The sequence below is a fragment of the Rhineura floridana genome, chromosome 1 (genome assembly GCF_030035675.1).
Source record: "Rhineura floridana isolate rRhiFlo1 chromosome 1, rRhiFlo1.hap2, whole genome shotgun sequence".
Taxonomy (NCBI): domain Eukaryota; kingdom Metazoa; phylum Chordata; class Lepidosauria; order Squamata; family Rhineuridae; genus Rhineura; species Rhineura floridana.
The window spans coordinates 107,127,197-107,153,620 of NC_084480.1; the positions used below are offsets into that span (position 1 = coordinate 107,127,197).

The window sequence follows — 26,424 nt, forward strand, 5'->3', positions numbered from 1 at the left end:
CTGCAGGACTGATACCAGCCAGTAGCATTGGGAGACTCCTACTCAGTCCCTTGACAGTTGTGCTATGGGATCCTGCAAGGTACCATCTTGTCCCTGATGCTCTTCAACATCTATATGAAGCAGGTGAGAGTGGTTGTCTCAAGATTTGCTGTAAAGTGCCACTGATATACTGATGACATGCAAATACATCTGAATCAGGAGAGCCTATTCAGAGTCTAAACTGGTGTCTGGAGGCAGCAATGGGCTGCATGAGGGACAATACACTGCAGCTGAATTCTGGTAAAATGAAGATATTGTTGTTAAGCAGTTCCAGGATCCAAGAACTGGGTAACCTGCCTGTACTGAACGCAGTTGCACTCCCCTTAAATGGGGTGCTGTTGGAGTCACCACTGTCACTTGTAGTTCAGGCAAGGGCACCAATGCCCAGCTCTGGCTGGTTCACCAGCTATGGACTTACCTGGATGAGTTTAGTTTAGCTACAGTACTACATACCCTGGTAACCTCTTGTTTAGAGAATTGCAAAGCACTCTACTTAGAGCTGAAGATGGGCTAGAACAGCTCTGGGAAACCTTTGGCCCTCCAGATGCTGCTAAACGACGACTTCCATTATCTCTGGCAATTGGCCATGCTTGCTGGGGCTGATGAAAGTTGTAGTTCAGCAACACCTAGGCTTGAAGCTGCAGCTGGTCCACAATGTAGCAGCCAGGGTGTTCACCAGCACCACAGAGTGGGATCATGTGACACTTTTCCTTAAGGATCAGCATGGGTTGTTTGAATTTAAGGTGCTGACTTCACTTTATAAAGCTCTATATGGCTTGAGGCCCAAGTATTTGAAGGATTGCCTCTCCTATTATCTGCCAACCTATGCCTTAAGACTGAGGGGAGATATGATAGCACTCTTCAAGTACAAGAAAGGTTGTCACATAGAAGAGGGCCGGGATCTCTTCTCAGTCGTCCCAGACATGGAATAATGGGCTCAAGTTGCAGGAAGCCAGATTTCGACTGGACATCAGGAAAAACTTCCTAACTGTTAGAGCCATACGACAATGGAACCAATTACCTAGAGAGGTAGTGGGCTCTCCGACACTGGAGGCATTCAAGAGGCAGCTGGACAGCCATCTGTCGGGAAGCTTTGATTTGGATTCCTGCATTGAGCAGGGGGTTGGACTTGATGGCCTTATAGGCCCCTTCCAACTCTACTATTCTATGATTCCATGTGTTTGTTCTTTCAGCCTATGAGAATGACTGATATATAAACTACGTCAAGTTTATTGGCCCTTGGATAAGTCTGAATCCTAGCAAGACGGAGGTGCTGTGGGTTGGTGGTTCCCAAGTTCTCATAATTGGTCAGCTGCCTGCTTTGGATGGGGTCGTACCCTCTCTGAAAAGGCAGTTCTGCAGTTTGGGGGTGCTCCTGGATCCATCTTTGTCACTAGAGGCCCAGGTGACCTCAGTGGCTAGGAGTGCTTTTTACCAGCTTTAGACAGCTGTGGCCGTTTCTGGACTGGGATAGCCTGACCACTGTTGTCCACGCACTGGTAACCTCTAGGCTTGATTACTGTAATGTGCTCTATGTTGGGCTACTCTTGAGGTTGGTTCGGAAGCTGCAGCTGGTGCAAAATGTGGTGATGAGATTGCTCACTGGGGCAGGGTATTGCCAACATGTCACCCTGCTGCTGAAGGAACTGCACTTGCTGCCCATTTGCTACTGGGCCAAGTTCAAGGTTCTAATTTTGGTGTACAAAGTCCTATTCAGCTTGGGACCAGGATACCTGAAAGACTGTCTTATTCCTTATACACCCAGTGAATCACTGCACTCTGCAGGTGAGGGCTTCCTGCAGATACCATCTTATCAGGAGGTCCGTTCTGCACAATATAGGAAACGGACCTTTAGTGTGGTGGCACCTACCCTGTGGAATTCCCTACTCTTAAATATTAGGCAGGCGGCATCTCTGTTATCTTTTTGATGCCTATTGAAGATCTTCCACTTTCAACAACCCTTTTAAGTTGAGACCTTATCCCAGTCTGCATTTGTGTTGGAATTGCTTTTTAATATGTTTTTTAAACCTTTTTTTAAAAACAACAACGTTTATGTCTTGAAAGCTTTTAAAAATGTTTTTAAAGATGTTTTGTTTTAATGTATTTTAAAGTCTGTTTTTATGATGCTTTAAAGTGGTTTTAGTGCTTTTATTTGCTGCTCTGGGCTTCTGCTGGGAGGAAGGACAGGATATAAATCAAATAATAAATAAATAAATAAATAAACCTAGACTACAGCTGGATTGCTTGATTGTTGGGGTCTTTTTTAATACTTGTTTAATTTATTGTTGGCACTTGTACTGACTGTTCATTAATAGATTGTTATATACTGTTCTGGGAACCTTTTGGTTGAAAGGCAGAATACAAATTCAATAAATAGTAATATTTTATATAATTATTTAATACTGGAATTTTTATTAACCTAGCAGGCTCCTGCCACAGGAGAATTATTATATAACTACAATAAAATCAGTCAGAAGGCTAAACTGTGAAAACACACAAATAAAAATAAGAAGGGCCAATTTTACAGCAATTAAAAAAAGTCTTACTTTACAGAACAGCATAGACAACCATTTCGGAGCTCCAGCCATTCTTCATAGAGTTCTCCACCTTGACTTACAGCCAAGGATTTCTCCAAGGCACTTCCTGAGAATACAAGAAAAACAACAGTAAAATTGTGTCTTATGCTGAAAATCTTCATTCCAGTAAAAAAGCAAGAGAGTAGTCATGATGGTCAAACTCCTCATCCCCAGTAGTCCTCAAGCAGAGTCCAAAATGTCTCAGCTCATGTTCAAGTGAAACACTTTCTTCTCAGATCAAGACTTTATGCCTCAACTGAACTACAAAGGGTAAACGTTCTAGCCTAAGTACAAATCAGATTCCATTCTAATTAGGTTGAGAACTTTTCAGCCACCTCTCATATTTTAGTTGTAACTTACTAACACAAGGGGGGGGGGAAGAGGCAAGAAAAACTTTGGGACTGTCTCCCTTGCTGAACGTCTCTACTAAACTAAATGAAGACAATGGATTGGTGCGATATCTGAATGAAGTCATGGCAAATGAGATGCATAACTTTTACTAAACAAATTAATTCAGTTAGGGTTTAATTTTGTTTCACTCCTCATAAAGACCAATGTAGAATAAGGTATCCAATAGCAATGTCATCCCAGCTGAGCAAACTGCTGAAAAAATGCTGCAGTGAAAACTTCCTTAAGGTACAGCTATATGTTGCAGAAATCTTCTCCTGCATCAGCCATAGCACAAGTGTCTACTATATGATGCCAAACAAGCTATGCACTAAAGATCACACAGATGCTTTGCCAATGTCCTTTAGTGAATGCTACCTGAAAATAAAAACTGATAGGTAACTTTAAATCAGCTCTGGGGAATCTTTGGCCCTCCAGATAGTGCTGAAATATAACTCCCATCATTCCTGGCCATTGGCCATGCTTGCTGGGGCTGACAGGAATTGTAGTTCAGCAACATCTGGAGGGCCACGGTTCCCCACCCACACTTGCTCTAAACTATTATTTGTCTGTGTTACCTTTTGGATGTTCAAGTCATGGTTTGAAAGGATGTCTGAGCCACTGTTAATAATATTCTCCATATCCTTATTAAAGATATCTTAAGCTGGATGAAAGGAAAACTTTGAGTCCCACTACAGTCTCTAGTACTTGGGACTAGATTTTCTGTTGAAAATTAAGTACAGCTACTCTGTTGAGATAAACATTTGTTTCAACCTTCAGTCTAGACAGAAAATGACCCTATGCCTCTCATGCTATGATGGCAACTAAGTCTCCATTTGCAGTATCAGAATATGGAATTTTGAAAATAATTTCTTGACTGCACTAATGCCTATATGGCAAGAAGTGAAGAAGTTATGTGCTTATGTCCCTGCAACAGCCTTGGACAGGAGAAAACTCTTCTCTTCTCCAGCTGTCCAGCTGCCTCTTGAATGCCTCCAGTGTCGGAGAGCCCACTACCTCTCTAGGTAATTGGTTCCATTGTCGTATGGCTCTAACAGTTAGGAAGTTTTTCCTGATGTCCAGTCGAAATCTGGCTTCCTGCAACTTGAGCCCATTATTCCATGTCTAGGACGATTGAGAAGAGATCCTGGCCCTCCTCTATGTGACAACCTTTCTTGTACTTGAAGAGTGCTATCATATCTCCCCTCAGTCTTCTCTTCTCCAGGCTAAACATGCCCAGTTCTTTCAGTCTCTCCTCATAGGGCTTGGTTTCCAGTCCCTGATCATCCTTGTTGCCCTTCTCTGAACCTGTTCCAGTTTGTCTGCATACTTCTTGAAGTGTGGAGACCAGAACTGGACGCAGTATTCAAGATGAGGCCTAACCGGTGCTGAATAGAGGGGAACTAATACTTCACACGATTTGGAAACTATATTTCTGTTAATGCAGCATAAAATAGCATTTGCCGTTTTTGCAGCCACATTGCACTATTGGCTCATATTCAGCTTGTGATCAATGACAATTCCAAGATCCTTCTCACGTCGTATTGCTGAGCCAAGTATCCCCCATATTATAATTGTGCATTTGGTTTCTTTTTCCTAGGTGTAGAACTTTGCATTTATCCCTGTTGAATTTCATTCTGTTGTTGTCAGCCCGATGCTCCAGCCTATCAAGGTCCCTTTGAATTTTGTTTCTGTTTTCCATGGTATTAGCTGTGCCCCCCAATTTTGTATCATCTGCAAATTTGATAAGCATGCTCTGTACCTCCTCATCCAATTCGTCAATAAAAATGTTGAAGACCACTGGGCCCAGGACCGAGCCCTGTGGTACCCCACTCGTTACTTCTGCCCAGTTTGAGAAGGAACCATTGATAAGCACTCTTTAAGTATGATTCTGGAGCCAACTGTGAATCCACTTCTTTTTGTTTTTATGCATTTTTATATTTTTACATACCTTCACCAAATTCATTTAGAATAATTGCTATTCTCTTGTTATGTTGTTCTGTCAAAATATAATTAAGAAGAGTGGTTTTCCCAGCACCTAAAAGAAACCAGAACAAACTTGTTTTTGCAAAAAAAAGGGGGATATGAGAAGGAACAAATAAATTTATTTCGCAATAAAAATATGCTTTCAAATATTATTTTAGCACCATTGGCCATCAATTTCCTTGTATGTTAACTTTAATTCCTGATCCCTTCACAAACATTGTGCATATCATCTTAAGGTGGACCTCATGTTTCTGCTGTAATTTATGGGACACTTCACTTTTTTCAAGTTACATTAAAAACTTTTCTATGTTTATTTTGTCATGTAATTTTAACATCCAGTATATATATAGTAATTTATGTGACAAAAGAAATTACAGAAACGTGAAGTGAGACTAGCGAATGCAGTTGCACAGAATGATCCCTAAGAACTCAATCACCATAAACCATCTTATCAGGAGGTTCATTCTGCACAATATAGGAAACAGACTTTTAGCGTGGCAGCACCTACCTCCTCTTAAATATTAGGCAGGCGCCATCTCTGCTATCTTTTCGGCGCCTTTTGAAGACTTTCCTCTTTCAACAACCCTTTTAAGTTGAGACCTATCCCAGTCTGTGTCTGTTAGAATTGCTTTTAATATGTTTTCTTAAATGATGTTTTTAACTCTTTCTTTTAAAATATATGTTTTTAAAGCTTTTTAAAAAATGTTTTTAATGTTGTTTTGTTTTAATGTATTTTAAGGTCTTTTTATGATGTTTTAAAGTGTTTTTAGCGTTTCTGTTTGCCGCCCTGAGCTCCTGCTGGGAGGAAGGGCGGGATATAAATCAAATAATAAAAATAAATAAATAAATAAACTCATTTCCCACTATTTATAAATAACCACAGAAACATTTTGTGACAAGAAACTAGTTACGTTATGATCGATTTATCTCCCTTTTGTCTTTATAGCAAACCTTATAAAATGGAAGATGAAAAAACCCTAGATTTGATATGATGGCATATCTTCAGAAACACGAAACAAACTTTGAAATCTGGAAATTAACTGTAATATGTTTGGGTCAAAGTTCTGGATGGAAGCTTTGTTATTTTAATATTTAAAATTCAGATTTAATACACTGAAAAAGTAAATGCAAGTTAAAGTTACATAAACTCCAAGTTTAAAATATTGATGTTTCTCAGTCATCAAAAGAGGCCTCATGACTCCACCCCCATTATGGGTGCCAAGGCAGCACCAGCACTTGCTGTCACGGCACTCTTGAGACGTCCTTCTTTGCAATTTGGCCCTATGCAGATGCTCAAATCCTGCAAAGTGGAGAATCAGCATCATGTCTGATATTTGCATCTTGGACTTCACATTTATATATGGGCTTATACATGTAGAGCCTAATGCATGCATGCCTCTGTGACGATAAGCTGCTGTGCAAACTTGAACTGCAGTGTGCAAACATTAGGTGAGGGTTGAACAATCATATCACTGAGGATGGGCTAGGCCACTGCTGCAAACTGATTCTCCATCTCAGATAGCTTCAGAACATCACTATAAGGCTTCTACTCTTTTCCTTTTCTTATTTTGCTCCCAGAGGCAGATATGATGCTCTGACAATTGGCACAGACATGCCTACTTTCTCATCACACCCTGTCAACAGTACATAAAGATTAAGCTCATAGGACAGAGTATATTTTTACTTTAGCCTAAATTTCTTACATGAACTCTACCGTACTTTCTTGTATAGTTTATACTAGGAAACAGAAAACACATGAAACCTTGATGTAAGATTACTTTTCCACAAATAAACCAAAATTGCATATAATAGAAATGCTTTCTTTAATCTCCACAGTGACAATTCAGCATTCAACATACCTAAATACCCTGTAATAATAGTAACAGGAATCTTAGAGATCTTGCTAGATGGAATGTCATCTCCTCCACGGTCCTTAATCTCCTGATCCCTTATTGGAATCAACTCAGGGCAATCCTCTTCTTCCTCCACAGAACAGCTTTCCATTTCTGAGTCACAATAACCACCTGCCAATCAAAGACAACAGTTAAGAAATACATTGGAGAAGAGCTCAAGATTTAGACTATGAGGCTCCATCTGCACTTTATATTTAAAGATGTATAATACCTCTTTAAATTGTCATGGATTCCCCCAAAGAATCCTGGGAACTGTAGTTTGTTAAGGGTGCTGAGAGTTGTTATGAGATCCTATGCCCCTCACAGAGCTATAATTCCAAGAGCTCCCTGTAAAAAGGGATTGGTTGTGGAAACTGTAGGACTGTGAGGGGCGTAGTCTCTTAACAATTCTCAGCACCCTTAACAAACTGCAGTAATCAGGATTCTTGGGGGGAAGCCATGACAATAACTGTTTAAAATGGTTTAAATGCACAGTGCAGATGGGGCCTGAGAGACATTAAACACTAGGAAACAGAGGGCTGCAAATAAAAGACCTTGGAATGTTAATTCTTCACAAGCACAACATATGGTACCCCATTTTGCTCTCAACATATTTCAGCATTACACAGCTCCCCCCTTCATCTCTTTCTATAAATGGCAGTCTCCAACCTTGCATGATAAAGGAACAGAATCAAGGATGGGACCATGTAGGACTGTTTCTCAGTGGCTTATTTTTCAGTGGCTGGGTCGCTAAGAGTAGGACTTGGTGCCCACAAGCACTTCCCTTTACTTTCTCCCACAATAGTGAATGACTACCATTCACTCCCATAGGATCAAGTAAAGTACTGCACCTGAGCATAGCATTGCAGCAAGAAGAAAACCTGCAGGCCATCCTGCTGATCACTAACATCAACACTGTGTGCACTGTGTACTTCTACCATCATTAGTGACTGACATTTTGCTAGCTGTACAGGCTTCACACTCATAGCATATTCCTCAGAAGGAACAAAGTCAGCTCTCCATGTAATCAGAGTACCATGCGGAGGCCTGATGGTCAAAATATAGCTGGTAATTTCCCAACAGTTGCTCTTTGCCATTTGAACTCACCAGGACCAACTTTTCTCAATAAGGAGATGCTACTAAACACAAAACAGGATGAGTAAGTTCCCATAAGAGAGGTGGCTCTGACCAAATCACTCTGGTTGGGTTTCAGTAGGCATGTGTCTCTGTTGGGTTTCAGCAGGAAGGCCTCGAACGGGTAGAAAGTGGGGCAATTCTTCCTCCCTTCCCTTCCATTTTTTATGAGAGAGTTGCTAGCGACGCGATAGGATTATTGGAAACGGGGAAGTGATCCTGAAGCATTGTGTGGATCTAGGAATCCCACTCTAGCACTTCAGCTGCAGGCACGCTTATTGGGGGAGGAAGCCTAACTGACCTCAGTGGGACTCACTTCCGAGGAAACATGCCTAGGACTGCAAATGGGGAACAACGTATTAATTAGGGAGCGGCTAACCAGCCTAAGGGATACTTTCCCAGCATCCCACAGTTAACACATTGCGCCCCCATGCAGAAGAAACACTTACTTGATAGCGGCACTTCCTAGTCCCACTTCCTTCTACCCGCTCCGCCCTCTTTCACGCTCTACCAAACTCCTCCCCCTGGTCTTGCAACTACTTCCTATCCAACCACACGCGTGCGTAGCTCAGCTTCCTTCCCAGTGAGGTGTCTACGCAGTAAGGAATGTCCGTACCTTTCCTCCGCATACCGTATAAGACGCTACTGTTTTCGGGGACAAAAAGCACGGCTCTCCGAGTCCCGCCGTTCTGCCTTCGACTGCATCATTGGAAACGTCAGATTGAAGAAACTAAGGGGCGGTGCCTGTATTGAGCTTTGAGGGTTAAGAAAGCTATTTCCTGCTGGGCATAGGCGTGAGGAGTCGTAGGGACGTTTCCGTGTGTAACGTGTCTGTGAATGACAGTCACATAAATACAATAAAAACAGAAAAGTGTGTGGTCAAATGTCTGTAGTCTTTCGCTAAGAAAATACGTATGTACGCTACGGATAATTAGGGTCTATCTCCTTCATTCCTGACAAAAGTAAGAGTGCTGCTGTTGAAGGATTATAATTAATCAGTTGCTGAGATTTCCATATTAAAAGTAATACATTTATTTACATCTGTTAAACTATGATAACAAAATAAAAAACATCTTTGTTATTTTGTTATTAACACATCTGTGGCAGTAGGACATTTACTGTTCAGCCTCAAAAATGCGATTGTTCTCTGTAGAGAATAAATCTTATTACTATAGCACCATTAATACAACATCTCGTGAACTGTAGTTATGAAAGCACATTTGAGAGTCCCTACACAAATGTGCTTAAAATCTAAATCAACACAACAGTGAGAAATATCCTACAGCAAGGAAAAGGAGAGGACAAGGTGGCAGCATAGGTAAGCAATGGATGAATGTGAGCAATGCAGTTTACACATGTTTAAACTTAGTTACAGATGAGGACTAGAATTAAGGGGTTAAATTTCAGAGTCATTGTGGGAAAAGTGAGTTTTAAGGGATTTGAAAGATGGCTTTGTAAAAATGAGCCCCTCAGCTCAACTTCCCCTAAGCAGCATAGGAGAGCTTGTGTGTGAATGTCGCTCTCACAAAGCCTGCAAATACTGGAAACAGCACACAAGCGCCAGCTCTTGAGGTTGGTGTACAAAATTCCAGGGGTTCAAGATCATGTGGAAACCTGTGCTCAGTGGTACCTTGCCTCTCTGTAGGTGGGGGGAAGGAGAGGGGCTATTGTTTGGGCCTGCCTTGCTGGGACTGTGATGCAAAGAGGGTGAAACATCTGGTGGAGGAAAAAGAGCCCCTTGCAGACAGAGGTCCTAGTGCATTTGCTCCAATTGCACCATTATAGTCTGACCTTGGCTCCTTCCATTTTTTTTCAGACCATAGGAAAAAAAAATTTTTTACATTCCCACCAAAAGAACTGCAAAACAATCACAGTGGGATGAACTCACAGAGAAAGTGCTTCGTCCATGATTAAGGATAGAAAGTGCAATGAGTTGGTAGCATTAGGAGTCTGCACTGCAAGGACCTCATCTCAAACACCAAAGCCTTCCATTCTTCCCTGCTTTTCATCCATTCATTAGGGAGCTACCTTCATTCCGCATCCAAAGAAAGTTAGTTATATTTATATTTAAGTCCTAGTTTGATTTTTAGGTGGCTTTGCCAGGTGAAAAAATGGTTTCTAGTTAAGCTGATAACATCATCAACATTAATGTGCCCCATATTTGTCCCATGTTATAAAAGCCTGTCTGGCTTCAACTAGAAGTCAGGCTTTTAGTGTTGCTGGTGGAATACTCTTCCAACAGATTCATTAGGCATCCTTGCTATTGATTTTCAGGCATCTTTTGAAGATCTCATATGCTGACAGGACTATGCTGCTGTTTAAACTTTTATTAGCCAGTTACTTTAATGATTATTTTGTATTGTTTTATGATGTTTTATTGTACTTTTATTATTTATTGTTGTACACTGCCTTGATATCTTATATGTTTTTGCAGTATATCAGAGACTTACGGTAAAGGATGCTACTTTTATCCAGATATATTTGCTTCCATTCACCCACAAAACAGATGCTCTGTCCCATCCTTGTTTCTTCTTCACTTGATGCTCTGTGTTATCTTGTTTTGCCAATAAAAGGGTTGTAAAACTTGGTCAGCCTCCTGTGCGTCTTTCAGCTCTTGCAATGGAATAGTTTTTAACAATGGAGATATAGTGGTACAGTGTCCCCTCTAATGCTGCAGTATCCATTGTAATAGGAGTGATTCAGGAAAAATAAGTACAGCATTCATTACATCCATGGATGTCTCCTCAGTACAGTGTTCTGCAATTTGATGTATTGGAAATTGCTTGTGTTGGAATTGCTTTTTAATATGTAAAAATGTTTTTAAAGATGTTTTCTTTTAATATATTTTAAAGTCTGTTTTTATGATTTCAAGTGTTTTTAGTGTTTTTGTTTGCTGCCCTGGGCTCTACTGGGAGGAAGGGTGGGATATATAAATGTATTTGAAGAGGCATGTGTGACAGAATATCAGCACCAACATTTATTCTGCCAGGTAGATAGTTAAACGTCTGCCATCTCAGCTACCCATCTCTGACCTGCTGCATTTAACCTAGCTGGAGGTAAGAATATACCCTTGGTTATTGCCTGTAAATAAAGATGTGTGTTATAATGTATACTAGAAATGGATTACAGCCACATCGAAGGTCAAAAGACCTCAGGGAACTGATTACAATGTACTGAGTTAAGGATAAAGAAACTAGCTGGAAGTTCTGGTTTATCTTGTGTATGCAGACGAAATGGGCAGATAGCCAAATGCTGGCACATCTTGTGTTTCCTTTCCTGTGTTAAAATGCTTGATTGTAATTTTTATTGCCACATAGCATTACCGAGATAAAGTATAAAACAAGGCCTGTTCAGTAATATGGCAGGCAGCTTACTTTACGCATGAGCGGTGAGTGTGTCTCTATTCTGCAGAATAAATTTGGGTTGAACCCTCAGCTGACTGATTTCTCGTTCTTGGTGGTAAATCAGAAAAAGCCTACCAAGGGGAAAGAACAGCAATATTTGCAACATAAACAGTCTTTAAATTATTCTGTGAGCGCCCATTGTCAGGGCCAAAATCTCCTTGAATGTAAATTATATCACTTCTCTACAGTAGAAAGTGTTTCAGAGCTTTAACCTATAGCTGTTAATTTGTTCTGCTGCTACTGGGCAACATTAAAAGAATAATACAATATTTTTGTGATACACACAAGAATACAGCATTCTTGTACCTTGCAAGTGTAGAATGAGCTAACCCTTTAGATGGAGCATCAGTATGTAAAATAAATGGCTGTGCAAAATCTAGATAAGCCATAACTGAAGAATGTGTTCACACATCAAGCATTTTTTCTAACACTCTTTGGTCCAGCTAACTGGTTCGGAAGAAGATGGAAACTTCATACTGTAGAGAGGGACTGACAAGTCATGTAATTGTCTTGCTATCTTCGAGAAATTATCACCAATCTATTAAGGCTTTAACAATGTCAAAATTCCTCCTCCCTCCCAATCCATTCTCCATTTGTGTTATGTATTTTTATTTTATTTATTTATTAAATTTATATCCTACCCTTCCTCCCAGAAGGCGGCCAGTCTTTTTAGATTGTAAGCCTATGGGCGGGGACTGTCTTGTCATAACTGATTGTAAGCTGCTCTGGGAACCCTTTTGGGCTGAAGATCAGGATAAATATTCTTTAAATGATAATAAAATCTTCAACTCAAGTGTTTTTAAATTTGTATATTTGTTTTTAATTGTTGTAAACTGCCCAGAGAGCTTTGGTTATGGGGCAGTATACAAATGCAATAAATAATAATAATAATAATAATAATAATAATAATAACTCTGCTATTGTGGCAGGTGGTTTTTTTTAGGTTGGACAGGCATAGAAACAGTTGAATCCATCTTATGCCCTTCAGTGGTTATAATCCTTCCCAAGTACTGCACCTCTCTTTCAAAGAAGTCTTTCTCTGCTTGTTGCAACGGCTAAGGTCTTCTTAACAGGAAAAATGGTTCCTGGAAGCTTGACTTCTTTAACTCTGATTATATTTATTAATTGACACCCTTGGCTTACAACAACACTAAACTCTGCTTCTACAAACTGTGAGGAGAAGGAAGGGAATAATTTTATTTATTTATTTATTTAATTCAATTTTTATACCGCCCATAGCAAAGCTAGTACTTTAGAGCTAGAGTGGGAGGCAAAGGAAACGTACTCCTTGAGTGGCAGAGGGGCCCCTGTTAAGGGGACTCCCGCCTGCCCATGCGGTGGAGTATGAGCACAAACATAACAAGTTCCTTGCTTTGGTGCTGTTGCTTCCAATAATGCCACAAAGGTGTTCCCGCCCCATCCTGTAACTGTTTTTGTATTTTGTAATGTTTTGAGATCTATATTCGAGCGGGCTGGGTCTGACAAAGACGTCACCTTATCTTGTTGCTCGAGCTTATCCCTTAACTCATTATAACATGTTAATTCCCCAATACCAATACACATTTTCACAGCTTTGTTTCTTTTAGACCTGTAAGAAATCATATTGTATTCTCTCATTATAGTATTGTCGTCCACATCAGGGAGGCAGCCCTGCTGGTTAGGCGGCATATGTAGTTTCTTACAATTTAGTGCTAATCGAATTGGCCATTCTATTTCTACTCGTATGCAATGTGTGGCCATCTTTCCCATGTGATTATGCTGTAACACTACTGCTGCTTTATTACACAAACGGCCTGCTATTTCTGCCTTTACCAGGCTGTCAGATATCATGCTTACATCGTACCAAAAGGGATCCGGACAGTCAAGTGTCTTTGGGACTGTTCTTCCCCAGTCCACAAGTTTGTGATAATCTGAGTCATCACAAATCTTAATGCCTGGCAGGCAGCACAGGCACCTTACATAAGAAAGAAAGAAAAATAATGCATAGAACCAAAATAGAGAAAAAAACATATTGTAGCATAAAAAAAAAAGTCTTATGACCGGCTTAAAATAAGTCAGTCAATGTCAGCGTCTTGGAACGGGAGCTGGTCTGTGTGCCACTGTCCTGTTTCTCCGCTTCTTCGTAAACTGAGTTTTGGAACTAACGGTGGCGGTGAGGCTGATACTACTGCCGGTTTTAAATGAGAATGGTGAATCCACGATTTCCTTCCCTCTAAGAAGACGGCCGTCTGCATAGATAACAGGACCTGGTGCGGTCCCGTATATTGTGGCTGTAATGAATCACCTCTCACGAACTTCTTAGCCCAGACAAAGTCTCCCGGTTGGTACGGGTGCACCTGGTCCTTGAGGGGCACCGTCTTTGAATATCGGGCGGTTCTCCACAGTTCTCGTAGCTTTCGCTGTAAAGAAAGATACAGGGATACAATTATATGATCCCCCCCCAATAGTGAAACATCCACACTTGGCGGGGAACCGCCTTTGACAGGGGGTCTCCCATACATTAACTCAAATGGTGAAAGCCCTAAAGCCCGCGTAGGACACGTGCGCAAGTGGAACAAAACAATAGGAAATACCTAAGGCCATCTCAACCCTGTTTCCTGCGTATACTTAGCCAAAGCTGATTTAATTTTTTGATTATATCTCTCCGTCGTCCCAGATGATTGTGGATGGTACGGAGTATGAAATAAATGTTTGATACCCAAACCTTCCTCGATTTTAGCCAGCACCTGTCCCGTAAAATGTGTTCCGCGGTCTGAGTCAATCGCTGCTGGAACACCAAATCGAGGAATAATTTCTTTCAATAGTATCCTTGCTACCGTGGTTGCCGTTGCGTTTGCTGTAGGGAATGCTTCTATCCAAGCTGTGAGTGGGCAGACCAACACGAGTAAATGGCGCTTTCCTTCCCCCTTTGGTAAATCGACAAAGTCTATTTGAATATGAAGAAATGGAGCAGCGGGCATCGGTCTACCCCCTTGTGGGGCCCTGTTTGGAAGAGCAGGGCCATTTGCCTGACAAGTGTGGCATGCTTTCACTATTGCTATACAAACAGGCTGGATCCCCGGAGCATACCAAGACCGAGTCACCGCTTCCACTAGGGCATGCGTGCCATAATGCCCTCCACGAGCGTGATGCCATCCAGCCACTACCTGATATAATGAACGTGGTAGACACGCTCTGCCATCCGGCATGATCCAGATACCCTGTTGCATCGTTGCTCCTAGGGCAGCCCATCGCTTAGTTTCCTGTGGAGGAACTGAAACAGTTAGAGGCGGTACAAAAGCGGTCGTGGCTAATGCCAATGTAGGTAATGCCAAAGGTATAAGGGCAGCTTGTCTCGCAACCTGATCAGCTAAGGCATTTCCCAAAGTCACTGGATCTTGTTCCTTAGTATATGCCTTGCAATGAACTACGGCTATTTCCAGGGGTTCAAGAATAACGTGTAACAATTTCTGCACCAGTTGTAAATGTTGAATAGGTTTCCCCCCCGCTGTGGTAAATCTTCTATATCGCCATAGGTGTATATGACAATGAATAACCCCAAAGGCATACCTGCTATCTGTGTAGATCGTCACCTTTTTTCCTGAAGCAAGCTGGCAAGCCCGCGCAAGGGCAAATATCTCTGCTGCCTGTGCACCTCATTTCCCAGGCAATGCAGCTGCCTCTAGAATTTCCCATTGGGTTGTTATAGCAAAGCCCGTATACCTTACCCCATCCTGATAGTAAGAGCTGCCATCAGTAAACAGAATAAGTTCTGAGTCCGGCAATGGTTCATCAGAAAGATCCGGTCTGATCTGCAATGTCGACTGCAGAACTTGCACGCAATCATGATCAGGAAGCAGGGTGGGTAAATCGGGCAGAAGCGTGGCAGGATTCAGTGGCCCACAACGCTCAAAACGCAAATTCGGATCCTCCAGGAGTTCTGCTTCCAGCTGTTGCTGTCTCTGGGCAGAGAAAACTTGCGTGGTGCCTTTACGCAACAATGCTGAGAGAGCGTGTGAAGTCCAAACAGTCGTAAAATGTCCAAGTGTAAGTCCCTTTACTTTAGTCAAGAGTAAGGCTGTTGCCGTTAACGTGCGTGTGCATGTGGGTGTACCTCGTGCAACATTCTCAATCTGTTGTGAATAAAAGGCTACCGGGAAATGGCTAGGGCCATATAACTGAGTCAAAACTCTGCTTGCAACCCCCACCCTCTCATGTACAAACAGATGAAAGGGTTTGTTGTAATTCGGGGGCTTCAGAGACATTGATGTAGCCACACTCTGTTTAAGCAATTGAAAAGCCCTTTCAGTATCCCGGTCCCATTTTATGTAATCTGGTGCTTTGTTTGCTGTTAACACATCGAGTGGTTTACTCAACTCACCACAGGAGGGCAGCTACGGCCTGCAAAATCCAATAAGCCCCAGAAAGCCTCTTAGCTGGCGCTTCGTCTGCGGAAGTGGGCAATTCTGTATCGTGGCTACTCGTCCTGGGTCCATTTGTCGTCCCTCCGGGGTTAAAATGAAACCCAGATACTTAACTCTTGGTGACAACCACTGTATTTTCTTCGGGTCAATTTTATGACCCCTTGAATGCAAATAAAGCAGAAAATTCTTACCGTCGTGTCGCAACCCTTCTTGTTGTTCATTTGCCATCAAAATATCATCCACATACAAAACGAGGGTCGAACCTTGTTCTGGAACAAACCCCTCAAGATCTTCTCGCAGACATTGACTGAAAATTCCAGGTGAATCGCAGTAGCCCTGTGGAATTCGGGTCCAGACGAAAGACTTTTGGTCCCATTCGAAACCGAAAAGAAACTGAGAGTCTGAGTGCAAAGGAATACTAAAAAAAGCATTTTTCAGATCAATAACAGTAAACCATTTGGCATTCCATGGTATCTGGCTAATAATAGTCACTGGGTCAGGTACGATTGTATGTAAGGGGACCACGTACCTGTTCACAGCCCTTAAATCTTGACAGAATCTCCAGCAGATCGGATCCCCTGGTATCTGGGGGTTTCTTTATTGGTAAAATAGGTGTGTTACATGGAGTCCTTTGAGGCCGGATGATGCCCTTCTCTATAAAACCTTCTATTATGGGTCTTATGCCTTCTCTTGCTTCCAGTGATAATGGGTACTGTGCAACTTGTGGCGGGGGGAGAAAGGGTTTTACTTGTATTCTTACCGCTGTAGAACCGGTAGATGTAATAGTAGACAGTTTTCAAAAAACTGTCTTGTTGAAGAAGTTGGCCAGTGATCTTGAGTCTCGAGGAGGAATGTGACCGCTAGCTTGTTTCTTATCAATTGTAAATTCCAGTCTGGAGCGTTGCCAAGAGTGACTTGACGGGAGGAGTTTTTGTGAGGCTTATGGGAGCCTTGAACGTGAGTAATATTTCCTGTCGATTCGGTGACGGTCATAGCTGGGGCTTCTTCGTTTTGGATGGGGGAAGACGATATACTCGAGTTCGAGGTGTTTGTCCTTGTGGTTACTTTCTTTTGTTTAGATGTATCATTCAGGAGTTTAAATAAAGGATTAAAATTCATTTTTTTTTGTTGGAGCCGGCTTGGGATTCTTGATGTTTTTCGATTTTCTTTGTTTTTTAAGTTTTGGAGAACGTCGGCTTATTTTCTTGGTACCTCTTCTATTGGACTGAAGGGCTTCAAATCATGGTGGAAACTTGCAACAAAATCAGCTCTAAAAGGCTGAGGGAGAGGTGGTATGGCAATCTTGGTCGCTATTCACCTCACTGGCCATGTAATAGAGCTAAACATAGAGGCCCTGGTTTGCGCTTTAGCTTTGGGTCTGAGGATCCCTGGCTTCCCGCCCTTTATTTGTCTAAACATCTATATTCCCCCGTTAAATTCCTTTCAACTAGAGTCCCCTTGGATCTCACTGGAAACTTATATGGAATCGCTCCAAGTCAGATACCCCTTTTATGAACTCCTTCTTGGTGGCGATTTTAATGCCAGGATGGGACCAAATTTCCCCAAGGCTGATGACAACTCTAGCGAACTAGGTGAGGGCTTTTCTCCTTTGAATAGATCTACTAGTGATCTCACAATCAATAAATATGGGCAAGCTTTATATCAATTAATACAAAAATTTCAGTTGACTTGCCTGAATGGATCCTCTTTGGACCTCTCTAAAGGTAATTTTACATATTTAGCAAGAGCCGGGGCTAGCTTAGTAGATTACTTCATAGGCTCCCAACTATTAATAAATAGGACCAAGCATTTGGAAGTACTCTCGAGACCAGAAAGCGACCATCTCCCCTTAAAGTTAACCTTTATGAGCTCCCGCAATAGTAATGTGATCCCCACAAAGATTTTGGATATTGATTCCCAGCCCAGATATAAACGTTTAAGGTGGTCACAAGAGATAGGAATAAGGGCTCATAATATGTTGCTAGCAAGCCCCTCCCCCACTTTGTGCCATATGGCTATAACAACCTCCCAGGACTGCCTCAGAGCATACGAATCTATAATAGCTGAACTTAGCCCCCAGATGACAGACATAACAGTCGTTCCAGCGTCCCTACATTCTAGAACTTGGTTCGACAAAGAATGTAGGACTTCAAAGAAACATCTTATTAATTTGATTAAACTATACCGAGGAAATAATAACCCTAACACTTTCCATCAACTAATAACACAAAGAAGAGCCTATAAAACATTACTCAAAACTAAAAAACAACGTTTCTACCAAGCAAACTGGAGAGCTCTTGCAAAAGCTGCCCTAGCAAACAATGAGTCAGAATTTTGGAGACTCTTGAAGGGGAATTTAGAGCCAGCAACTTACACATCCATCCCCCCTATAGTACAAGAAGAGTGGGTGGCCCATTTATCCACGATTTTTGGCTGTCTGTTACCCCCAAGCCCTGTGGAGATAGCCAAGGAATTGGCCGATCTTCCGCTCTGGCCACCAATAACTTCCGAGGAAGTCGGTGAGCTTATATCCTCACTGAAAAAAGGGAAAGGCCCCGGAGAAGGTATGTTACCCCCAGATTTCATGTTACAAGATTCTTCATGGTGGGCGCCTCTACTTGCTGCACTTTTTACTTACATAAACAACACTGGCAGCATTCCGCAGGGCTGGTTAACTAGTATAGTGGTCCCAATTTTTTAAAAAGGTGATCCGACTAAACCAGCAAATTACCGCCCCATAAGCCTCCTTAACGTAACATCGAAGCTGTATAGCTGATTGCTTCTAAACAAGCTAAAGGATTGGGACCAGTCCAACTCAATCATATGTGAAGAACAAGCGGGCTTCAGACCCAATAGGAGTTCAGTAGACCAGATTTATACTCTATACCATCTTATGGGAAAAACAAGAGCTAAAGTTTATCCATCCTTATATCTAGCTTTTGTTGACTTCTCTGTGGCCTTTGATTCAGTAGACAGAGAGCTTCTCTGGCAAAAACTGGCAAAAACAAACATAGACAAAAGGGTATATTGGCTGATTAGGGCCCTTTACCAATCTAATGTGGCCTGGGTGCGACAAGGGAACAATGGCTCATCAACTAAAATTCCAGTCCAAAAGGGTGTCAAGCAAGGCTGTCTATTGGCTACCTTTCTATTCAACTTCTTCATAAATAATATTGTGGGAGCACTATCTTTGCCATCCTTTCCCCCCCCTGCTATTGGAAACAAAAAGATTGCCACGCTCCTATATGCGGATGATGTGGTTCTATGCTCCTTAACAAAAATCGGGCTTAGGTGTATGATCCGCAAATTGGAAGAATATTGTGACTCCCAGAATTTGAAAATTAACCAAACTAAATCTAAAATCATGATTTGCGCGAAATTTATGAAAGCAAAGAACAGCTGGCCTCTAAATAGAGTTCCAATAGACCAAGTTTCAGTCTTCAAATATATTGGCATCCATTTGTCCAATAGTCTTTCTTGGACCCCTCAAATTAAAGCAGCATCTCTTGTTAGTACCAGAACACTGGGCTCAGCTAAAAAGTTTTTTTTCACTCATGGGGGACAACAAATTCCCCCAATGCTAAAAATAATGAAAACAAAAATATTGCCTAAAATATTATATGGGGTTGAACTATGGGGAACCACTGCCAGAATTAAATTAGAAGCCATCCAAAATGCCTTTATGAGGCAAATACTAGGTCTCCCTCAGGGAATTCCAGCCGCCCACCTCAGAGCAGAATTGGGACTGCCCTCAATAGCAGCTCGCATTGACCTAGCCTACTTGAGATATAGGCTACGTCTCATCAACATGGACGATACAATCCTTGCCAAACAATGTTGGCAAGAACAAATGCAGTCTGCAAATGAGGCTACAGAATGGCAGATGATACTGTCTAAATACGACCTCTCTCCATCAAATTTATTAGAGTTAAATAACATTGCCCTTTGAAAACAGATTTTTGATTACGATGCTGCCCAGGACCGTGCTTCTATAGAGATGGCCCCCTTTTCAAGATGGTACCCTTATATCAAATTAAATCATTTCATGTCAAATTATTTAGAAGTTCTGGATAGAGCACCCATTAGAAGAGCATTTTCAACCCTTCGCTTTCAAGTAATGCCCACAGCCTACCTAGAAGGGCGATTCCTCGGTATTCCAGCTGTCCACCGTCATTGTATTTATGGCTGTAAGGCCATTGAGGATATTGTGCATTATTTACTGTATTGCACACTTTATGATGACCCCAGACATAAATTTTTATCCCCAATTTTAAACTTTTTAAACTCCTCTTCTGTTAGAGAAATGATAATTGCTCTCCTAGTCGACAACTCAAACCTAGTGACTACCGCTACCGCTAATTTTGCTTTAGCGGCCCAAAAATTGAGAAAGTCCTTTGTGTCAGGGATGTCGGCCAACACAGAATCAATACAAGATGATCTGACTCATGAAATGTCTTTTTAAAATGTTTGTCTGTACTTTGCACATGGCTTATGGCTAAGTTGGCAATAAAGTTTATATTGTATTGTATTCTTACCGGATGCGCTGACCGAAGTAATCCTACATCGGTTTCTTCCGTACCCCAAAGTTCCACTGGCAATCCAGCCAGATCTTCCGGCAACTGGTATCCTTTAACTTTTTCTCTTACTTGACTATCAGATGATACTAACATATTCATTAATAACCCCACCCCTTCAGGAGTGCAGGTTAAAGTGGCCTCAAGTTTACATAACATATCGCGCCCCATCAAAGGAATAGGGCAAGAAGCAGAATACAAAAAGACATGATTAAAGGTTCTGTTTTTGTAAGTAACAGTCAGGGGAGAGGTAAGACACATTGAAGTAGGATTTCCATCCACTCCCATGGTTAACTTTACATCATTACTCAGCCATTCCGGCAGGGCAATATTAACCAGGGAGTAGGTGGCTCCTGTATCAATCAGGAAAGACATATCAGTACCCTGTATATTAAGAGAGAGTCGCGGTTCCGAGGTGGGGGAAGATAAAGAAAGAAAAAGACCAGCTAAAGACATAAGATTCATTAATCCCGACACATGTGCATTGCCATCCTCCACGCTTAGTCATTGGGAAGCAGGCGGCTGGCGATTATACTGCGCCCACGCAGCCGGCATTTGCTGCTGTGCCGCCTGCTGCTGTGCCGCCTGCTGCTGCTGCGCTGGAGGTGGCGGAGGAGGAAAATCCACAGGCGCACCTGAAAAATCTGAATATGAAGTATTAGAATATTGTGGAGATTGGTCGGAGTTTCCCAGTCTCCATGGACAATCTCGTTTAAAATGGGTAAAATCTCCACATTGATAACAAGCCCTATCTCCTTGCCAAGACTGGCGCGACTGCCCCCTTCCTCTTTGATCTCCTGCCCAAGGTCCCCTCGGGAATCCTCTCTCTCTGCCTCAGAAAACTCTACCTGGCGGCTGGCCTCGAATTGCCAGTGCCAACATCTGAAAATCCTCTTTTTTCTCCTTTTTCTTGCTCTGCTCTTTCTCCTTATCCCAAATGAAATCCGCTACCTCCAAGATCACTGTCACAGCTTCCCCCGCCCCATCCTGGCTGGTAATTAAGAAAATAATCACGAACAGGCGGTTGTGCCTGGTGAACAAATGAAGAGATCAAAGTAGGATGATCTTGTACTTTTTCTGGATCTAAATTAGTGAAGCTACGCGCTCCCTGCAACAGGCGTGTCCAAAATTGCCTTGGGGATTCGCTAGCTTCTTGTTTAATGGCCATGAATTTAGCTTGGTTGGGGGGCTTCTATGACATTTGTCTCAGATATCCCAAAATCCTCTCTCTATCGGCCTGCAACTGAGTGCAGCGGGGCTGCGTCCAGTCCCCCGCACTCCAAGCCGCTGCCGCTTGTGCTCTGGTCGCCCAGGCTGTTCGCACCAAACATTCAGCCGCCCAGGCAGCCTCCAGCGCCCACAATCTACTACGTTCTTCTCCAGTTAAGACTCTCCTAAGCAGATGCTCCACATCCCCGTACGTGGGATTGTGGCTCTCAAACAATCTGCTTAGCAATTCCCTTATTCTTCTTGGTTGTTATCCAAAAGTGCCAGCTAACTTACTCCACTCCTTAAGATTCCATTCCAGCCAAGTCTTGTGCTCGACCACCTCCGTATGCTGGACCTGTCCAGCAGCATCCAGATACGGTTGGTCGCATACAATCAAAGGCAACTCTGTGGTCAAAAGTAAATCTAATTCCCGTTCCTTCTCCTTCTTTTTTCTCTCTTCCTCTTCCTTTTGCTTGCGCGTGACGATTCCCCCTGAGGCCCCATCCTCTTTCTCCTTCTCTCCTAGCTCATCATCTGAGTCAGGAGGGAAATTTTTCTGCCTCGGTTGAGGAGTTCCACCTCCGGGGTTGTGAGGTGGAACCGGGGCAGAAGGAATAATAGAATGACTTAAAATCATTCCTCTATCTGATTCATCATCAGCAAAATAACTGGGAGGGGGGTCCTCACTGGTCAGAGATCTCACTGCCATTACTGTGAATCCTTTCCATTTCTGCGCTCCGGTCTGCCACAGGAGCCAGAAATCTATCTGATCTGGGTGGTTTACCTCAATCTGCCTCCTAACTCCCCATAACAGAGCAGCTTCAAAGGAACCACCTCTCGGCCACCTTTCGCCCGAGACCGAAACTGCAGTTGTCCGCGGCCACACCTCCGCGCAGAGCTCAATCATCATTTTCTTTTTCATGTCCTTTAACACCGGCAACTTTTTCTCCTCCCACAATTTACACATTATTCCCAAAGGGCCGTCCTCCACCGGAACGCTCCCTTTTTGCCCCATAGCATCTGGCAAAGATTTCTCAACTGCTACTTTACCCACGTGCTGTCAACCGATTCACCTCCCACGACAACCGAGAGAATATCTCTCGTGGCGCCTGTTGTCAAGAGGGGAGAAACACACCGGCAGCACACAGTTCGCACAGGAGATCCCGGACGAGCCCCCAATTGTTAGGTCCAAACCCAACACGCAAGCCGTCACTGTCTACTCAGCTCATATCCACCCGGGAAGGTGCAGAGTTGAGAGCAAGAATCTATTGCCAGAGACCAGGAAATAACACACAATATTACCTTTGCAAAGGGGTCCCAAAACCTATCAGCAAGATGCCTTTCAGAAGTGGGAACACCGTTTATTGATACATTTAAGATTTATATAGTTTCCCCAATGGTTACAAAAATGGGGAGCAGACGTCATAAAGAATAGAAAACATTGTTAGACATAGTAATATCTAAGATATGGAAAAAGGGGTGCTTAGGATAACAAAAGCCAGGAACATCTTGTTTTTCTTTCAGACATGGGCTTGCATAGTTTCTATGACCTTGAGATAAGCACTCAGAGTCAAAGGAACAAAGGATAGATAGGAGCAGGGGAGGTTCAGTTACAAGTGGGATCATTCAACTAAGAATACACTCAGGTTATATCTTCTACATTTGTAAGAGTATGCGTGTCAAGGTCTACTACTACTATGTAAATGCAGTATAGGCATTCTTTTGTGATACAGTTGGTAACATCATATAAGACATTGAGTATAGATATGCACAGGGAAATGGGAGGGGAGCACATTTCCAGTTCAATCAGGCTTTTATTCACTGAGCCACTGGAATGTTTGGGGTCAGGTCATCGGGAAATAAACCAATATCTACTTTATATCAAGTCAGTAATATTTCCATACCCAACAGTGGGATATAAATGCAATAATAATTAAATAAATAAATACATTTCAGCTGCAGTATGTGGACCCCAGCCTCAGCCAACCTGCTGAGCTTTTTTAAAATCATCATCATCATCAAGCAGCAGCAGCAATGTGGTAGTGTTGGGGATGCTAGATTGCGAAAAAAGGATGGATAGATTGAGGAAGGGGGTTAGTGCTTTTAGGTCTTGGGATGATCATCAGAACTGATGACTTGGTTAGCATGCACTTGGGGAATGAGAGTGGAGCACACACACAAACACACCTGCCCCTCCTGCAAGCATCTGCAGGCATGCACGCATTGGGGCACGTCGGCGGGAGGAAACCCTCAATTGCTGCAGCGTCTTTAAGAGAGAGATGGGGGGATGGAGTGTAGGTGGAAGAAAGGGGGGACACTGGCACACACAGCCTCAGAGATGGGGGGCAAGCAAGTCCTGAGCTTCCTCACTGCTCCTTAGCGAGATCTGGGCAGCCTCGCAAATAAGAGTAATTTTTAAAAGGAGGCAGCAGCAAAGCAGGAGTCAAGAAAGGCAGGCAGGCTGCCTTTCCTGCCTTTCCTGGCAGCCTTGCTTCTTTTGCTCCACCAAAAGCCCTCTCCTCTCATTCTGAACAAGGGCCTACTCAGCAGCAAGGAGACAGGAGGAGGAGGAGAAGACAGGAGTCAGGAATAGTAATGCCCTCTTCTTCCTGGTAGCACCTTCCTCAGCCTCCTTTGGCATCTGCCACGTGTTTTATAGGCAGACGCCTGCCCTCAGTGTGCCTGAAAAACGCTCTGGCACTTCAGCAAAGTCCTCCCCTCTCGTTTGGAGCAAGGGGGAGGTGTCATCTGCAGTGGCAGTGAGGAGCAGACAGTGTCTAGGTAGTGAAGACTTAAAAGAAAAACCATTTCTTTACTGTTCACAGCCCCCTTTGGATTACTTCGTGCCCCCCTTGGGGGTCATGGCCTCCAGATTGGGAACTACTGGAGTATACAGGTGTGTGTGTGTGTGTGTAGAAACTAGTCTATTATACAAAGGTAAAATGTACATTTGTTGCTCCACCCATGTTTATTTATTTATTTGCCACTGCCCCACCCATCACTGGCATGTAACCCTTGGAAGGTTGCCCAGAAGGAAATGAGGCCCTTTGGTTAAAAAAAGGTTCCACATCCTCAGTTTAGAATAAGCTTTGAGAATCCTTCTTTTGTACAAGATGTCCAGGTTTGATCTAGCACTATATCCCATTTGGCAAGATATATCAGGATTCAGGCATTTTAGGCAATAAGCAACTTGCTCCAACAGAGGTTGAAAGCAAACATCCTTTTTTAGTCTCTGCCTCCTCACCTCTCCCAGGCTCCACCCCCTCACCTCTCCCAGGCTCCACCCCCTTTGCAGAGAGATCCTTAAAGGGCCAACCCTCTGGCCTGAAGGCAGGTACTTCAGTGTTCTATGACCTTATGCCTGGTACATCCCTTGTGCTGCCCAACCAGTTGAGGCATTGGGTCCCTTAAGCTCAGGGGAAGATGGCCATGAAGACCCTGGCTCTGGCTCTATAGGCCCTGCTTGGTTCCATAAGAGGTTCTTCTGTGGGTTCCTTCCTATCAGTCAACTGCAGGCATCCTGATCTCCAGCAACAGACTCAGAGTCCTAAACCTAGTTGGTGCCTCTGCAGCCTCCAACTCTGTGTCTGGATTGTTGCTTAATTCAATGGTCATGTCAGGCGGGGTCATTATGCAACTTTCTTTCATATAACTTCTTAAGCTAGTTTGTGGGGAAATTGTTTTAACTACTGCTTCTGTTATGTACATCTCTGAGTCACTTGTCAAAATCTTACTTCAGTCTGATTCACCAGGCTAGAAAAATCCAGTCCTTTTTTATACAGGACCCCAGGCTTGTTAAATTATCTCCCAAATGAACCTTACCAGGTTTTCTTAGAGCTTATATTGTTGCCACATCTTTCCATGGAGCTACCAGGTATGCTACTCTGTTCCTTACAGTAGACTGTATAACAAAGACAGTCCCTGATCTGTTAGCAAGACTCCTCTGTAGACAATTGTTTCCCATTCACACATTCTGCAAGTCTTCTGAATTAGGATCTTTAGACATTGGCAATAATGCATCTTGGCAGATTTATCCAGTAACTTACACTCACACAGGTCTTAAGCATGGGGATATTTATTGAGCATAGACACAAAGCATCAAAGTAGGAATAGCTCAGTAACAATATGCATGAGGGAATTAGCTAAATAAACCTAATCATAACCAAATTAACACACACACAAGGAGCAAGAAAGCATAAGAGTCCCAATCTCTCTCTGGGCTTCCTTTGCAGACCAGGCCTCAGTCATGTGCAGCCAGGCTGGGAGGACTAGAATATGGCTTCTGAAACACAGTCACACACAGTCAAAGATAGACAGAGGAAGCAGATGTGGAGGCTACAATTTGTAGGGAAAGGACCTCCAGAAGACAGGATAGATATCAAGATATACCTTTCCCAGCCTTGATGGGCAATCTGGAAGTAGAACTAGAGCACGTTAAAACTCCTGGATCAGCCAGGGAACCAGCAAGGGCAGCAGGCAGGCCTTGAAATGGCTTCTTGGATCTCTGCTTTGCAAACGTCCAGAACAAAACAGGAAAAGTAGTGGAGCCCCGAAATGAGCTTTTGATGCAGCTTCAGCAAGAAAGAACCTGTTTCAGCAGGCGAGGGTCCACAGATAGTGAAGGAAAAGCAGGGGAGAGTCAGACCCCTGGGTTCTGGCTAGCTAAGTGATTCAGCAGGTGATTTCAGGTAGAGTGACATTCAGCAGGGTGGGTGACCAAGACCCAGAGCCCAGAACAGCAATTCAGCAAATGATTTCATAGTGGAACTAGGCAACCAGAACCTGGAACATCGCTCTAAGAGTCCACATTTTTATACCTT

At 42.9% G+C, this 26,424-nt stretch overlaps 1 protein-coding gene across 5 annotated transcripts in view; it reads right to left on the bottom strand.

The window, feature by feature from the left end:
* Nucleotides 1-8,757, bottom strand: part of LOC133385536 (zinc-regulated GTPase metalloprotein activator 1-like) — a 51,664-nt gene extending 42,907 nt beyond the window's left edge. The window contains exons 1-4 of one of the 5 annotated variants that reach the window (XM_061628782.1): nt 8,631-8,757; nt 6,848-7,012; nt 4,954-5,040; nt 2,586-2,682 (exon numbers count right to left, since the gene is read on the bottom strand). In XM_061628782.1, coding sequence (XP_061484766.1) covers nt 2,586-2,682; nt 4,954-5,040; nt 6,848-7,012; nt 8,631-8,643 — 362 coding nt within the window. In that variant the 5' untranslated portion in view covers nt 8,644-8,757. Of the gene's footprint in view, nt 1-2,585; nt 2,683-4,953; nt 5,041-6,847; nt 7,013-7,987; nt 8,296-8,315; nt 8,442-8,463; nt 8,558-8,630 lie in introns of those variants that run through there. The other 4 variants (XM_061628791.1, XM_061628801.1, XM_061628764.1 and 1 more) reach the window with 4 other exon arrangements.
* Nucleotides 8,758-26,424: the final 17,667 nt, after the last annotated feature.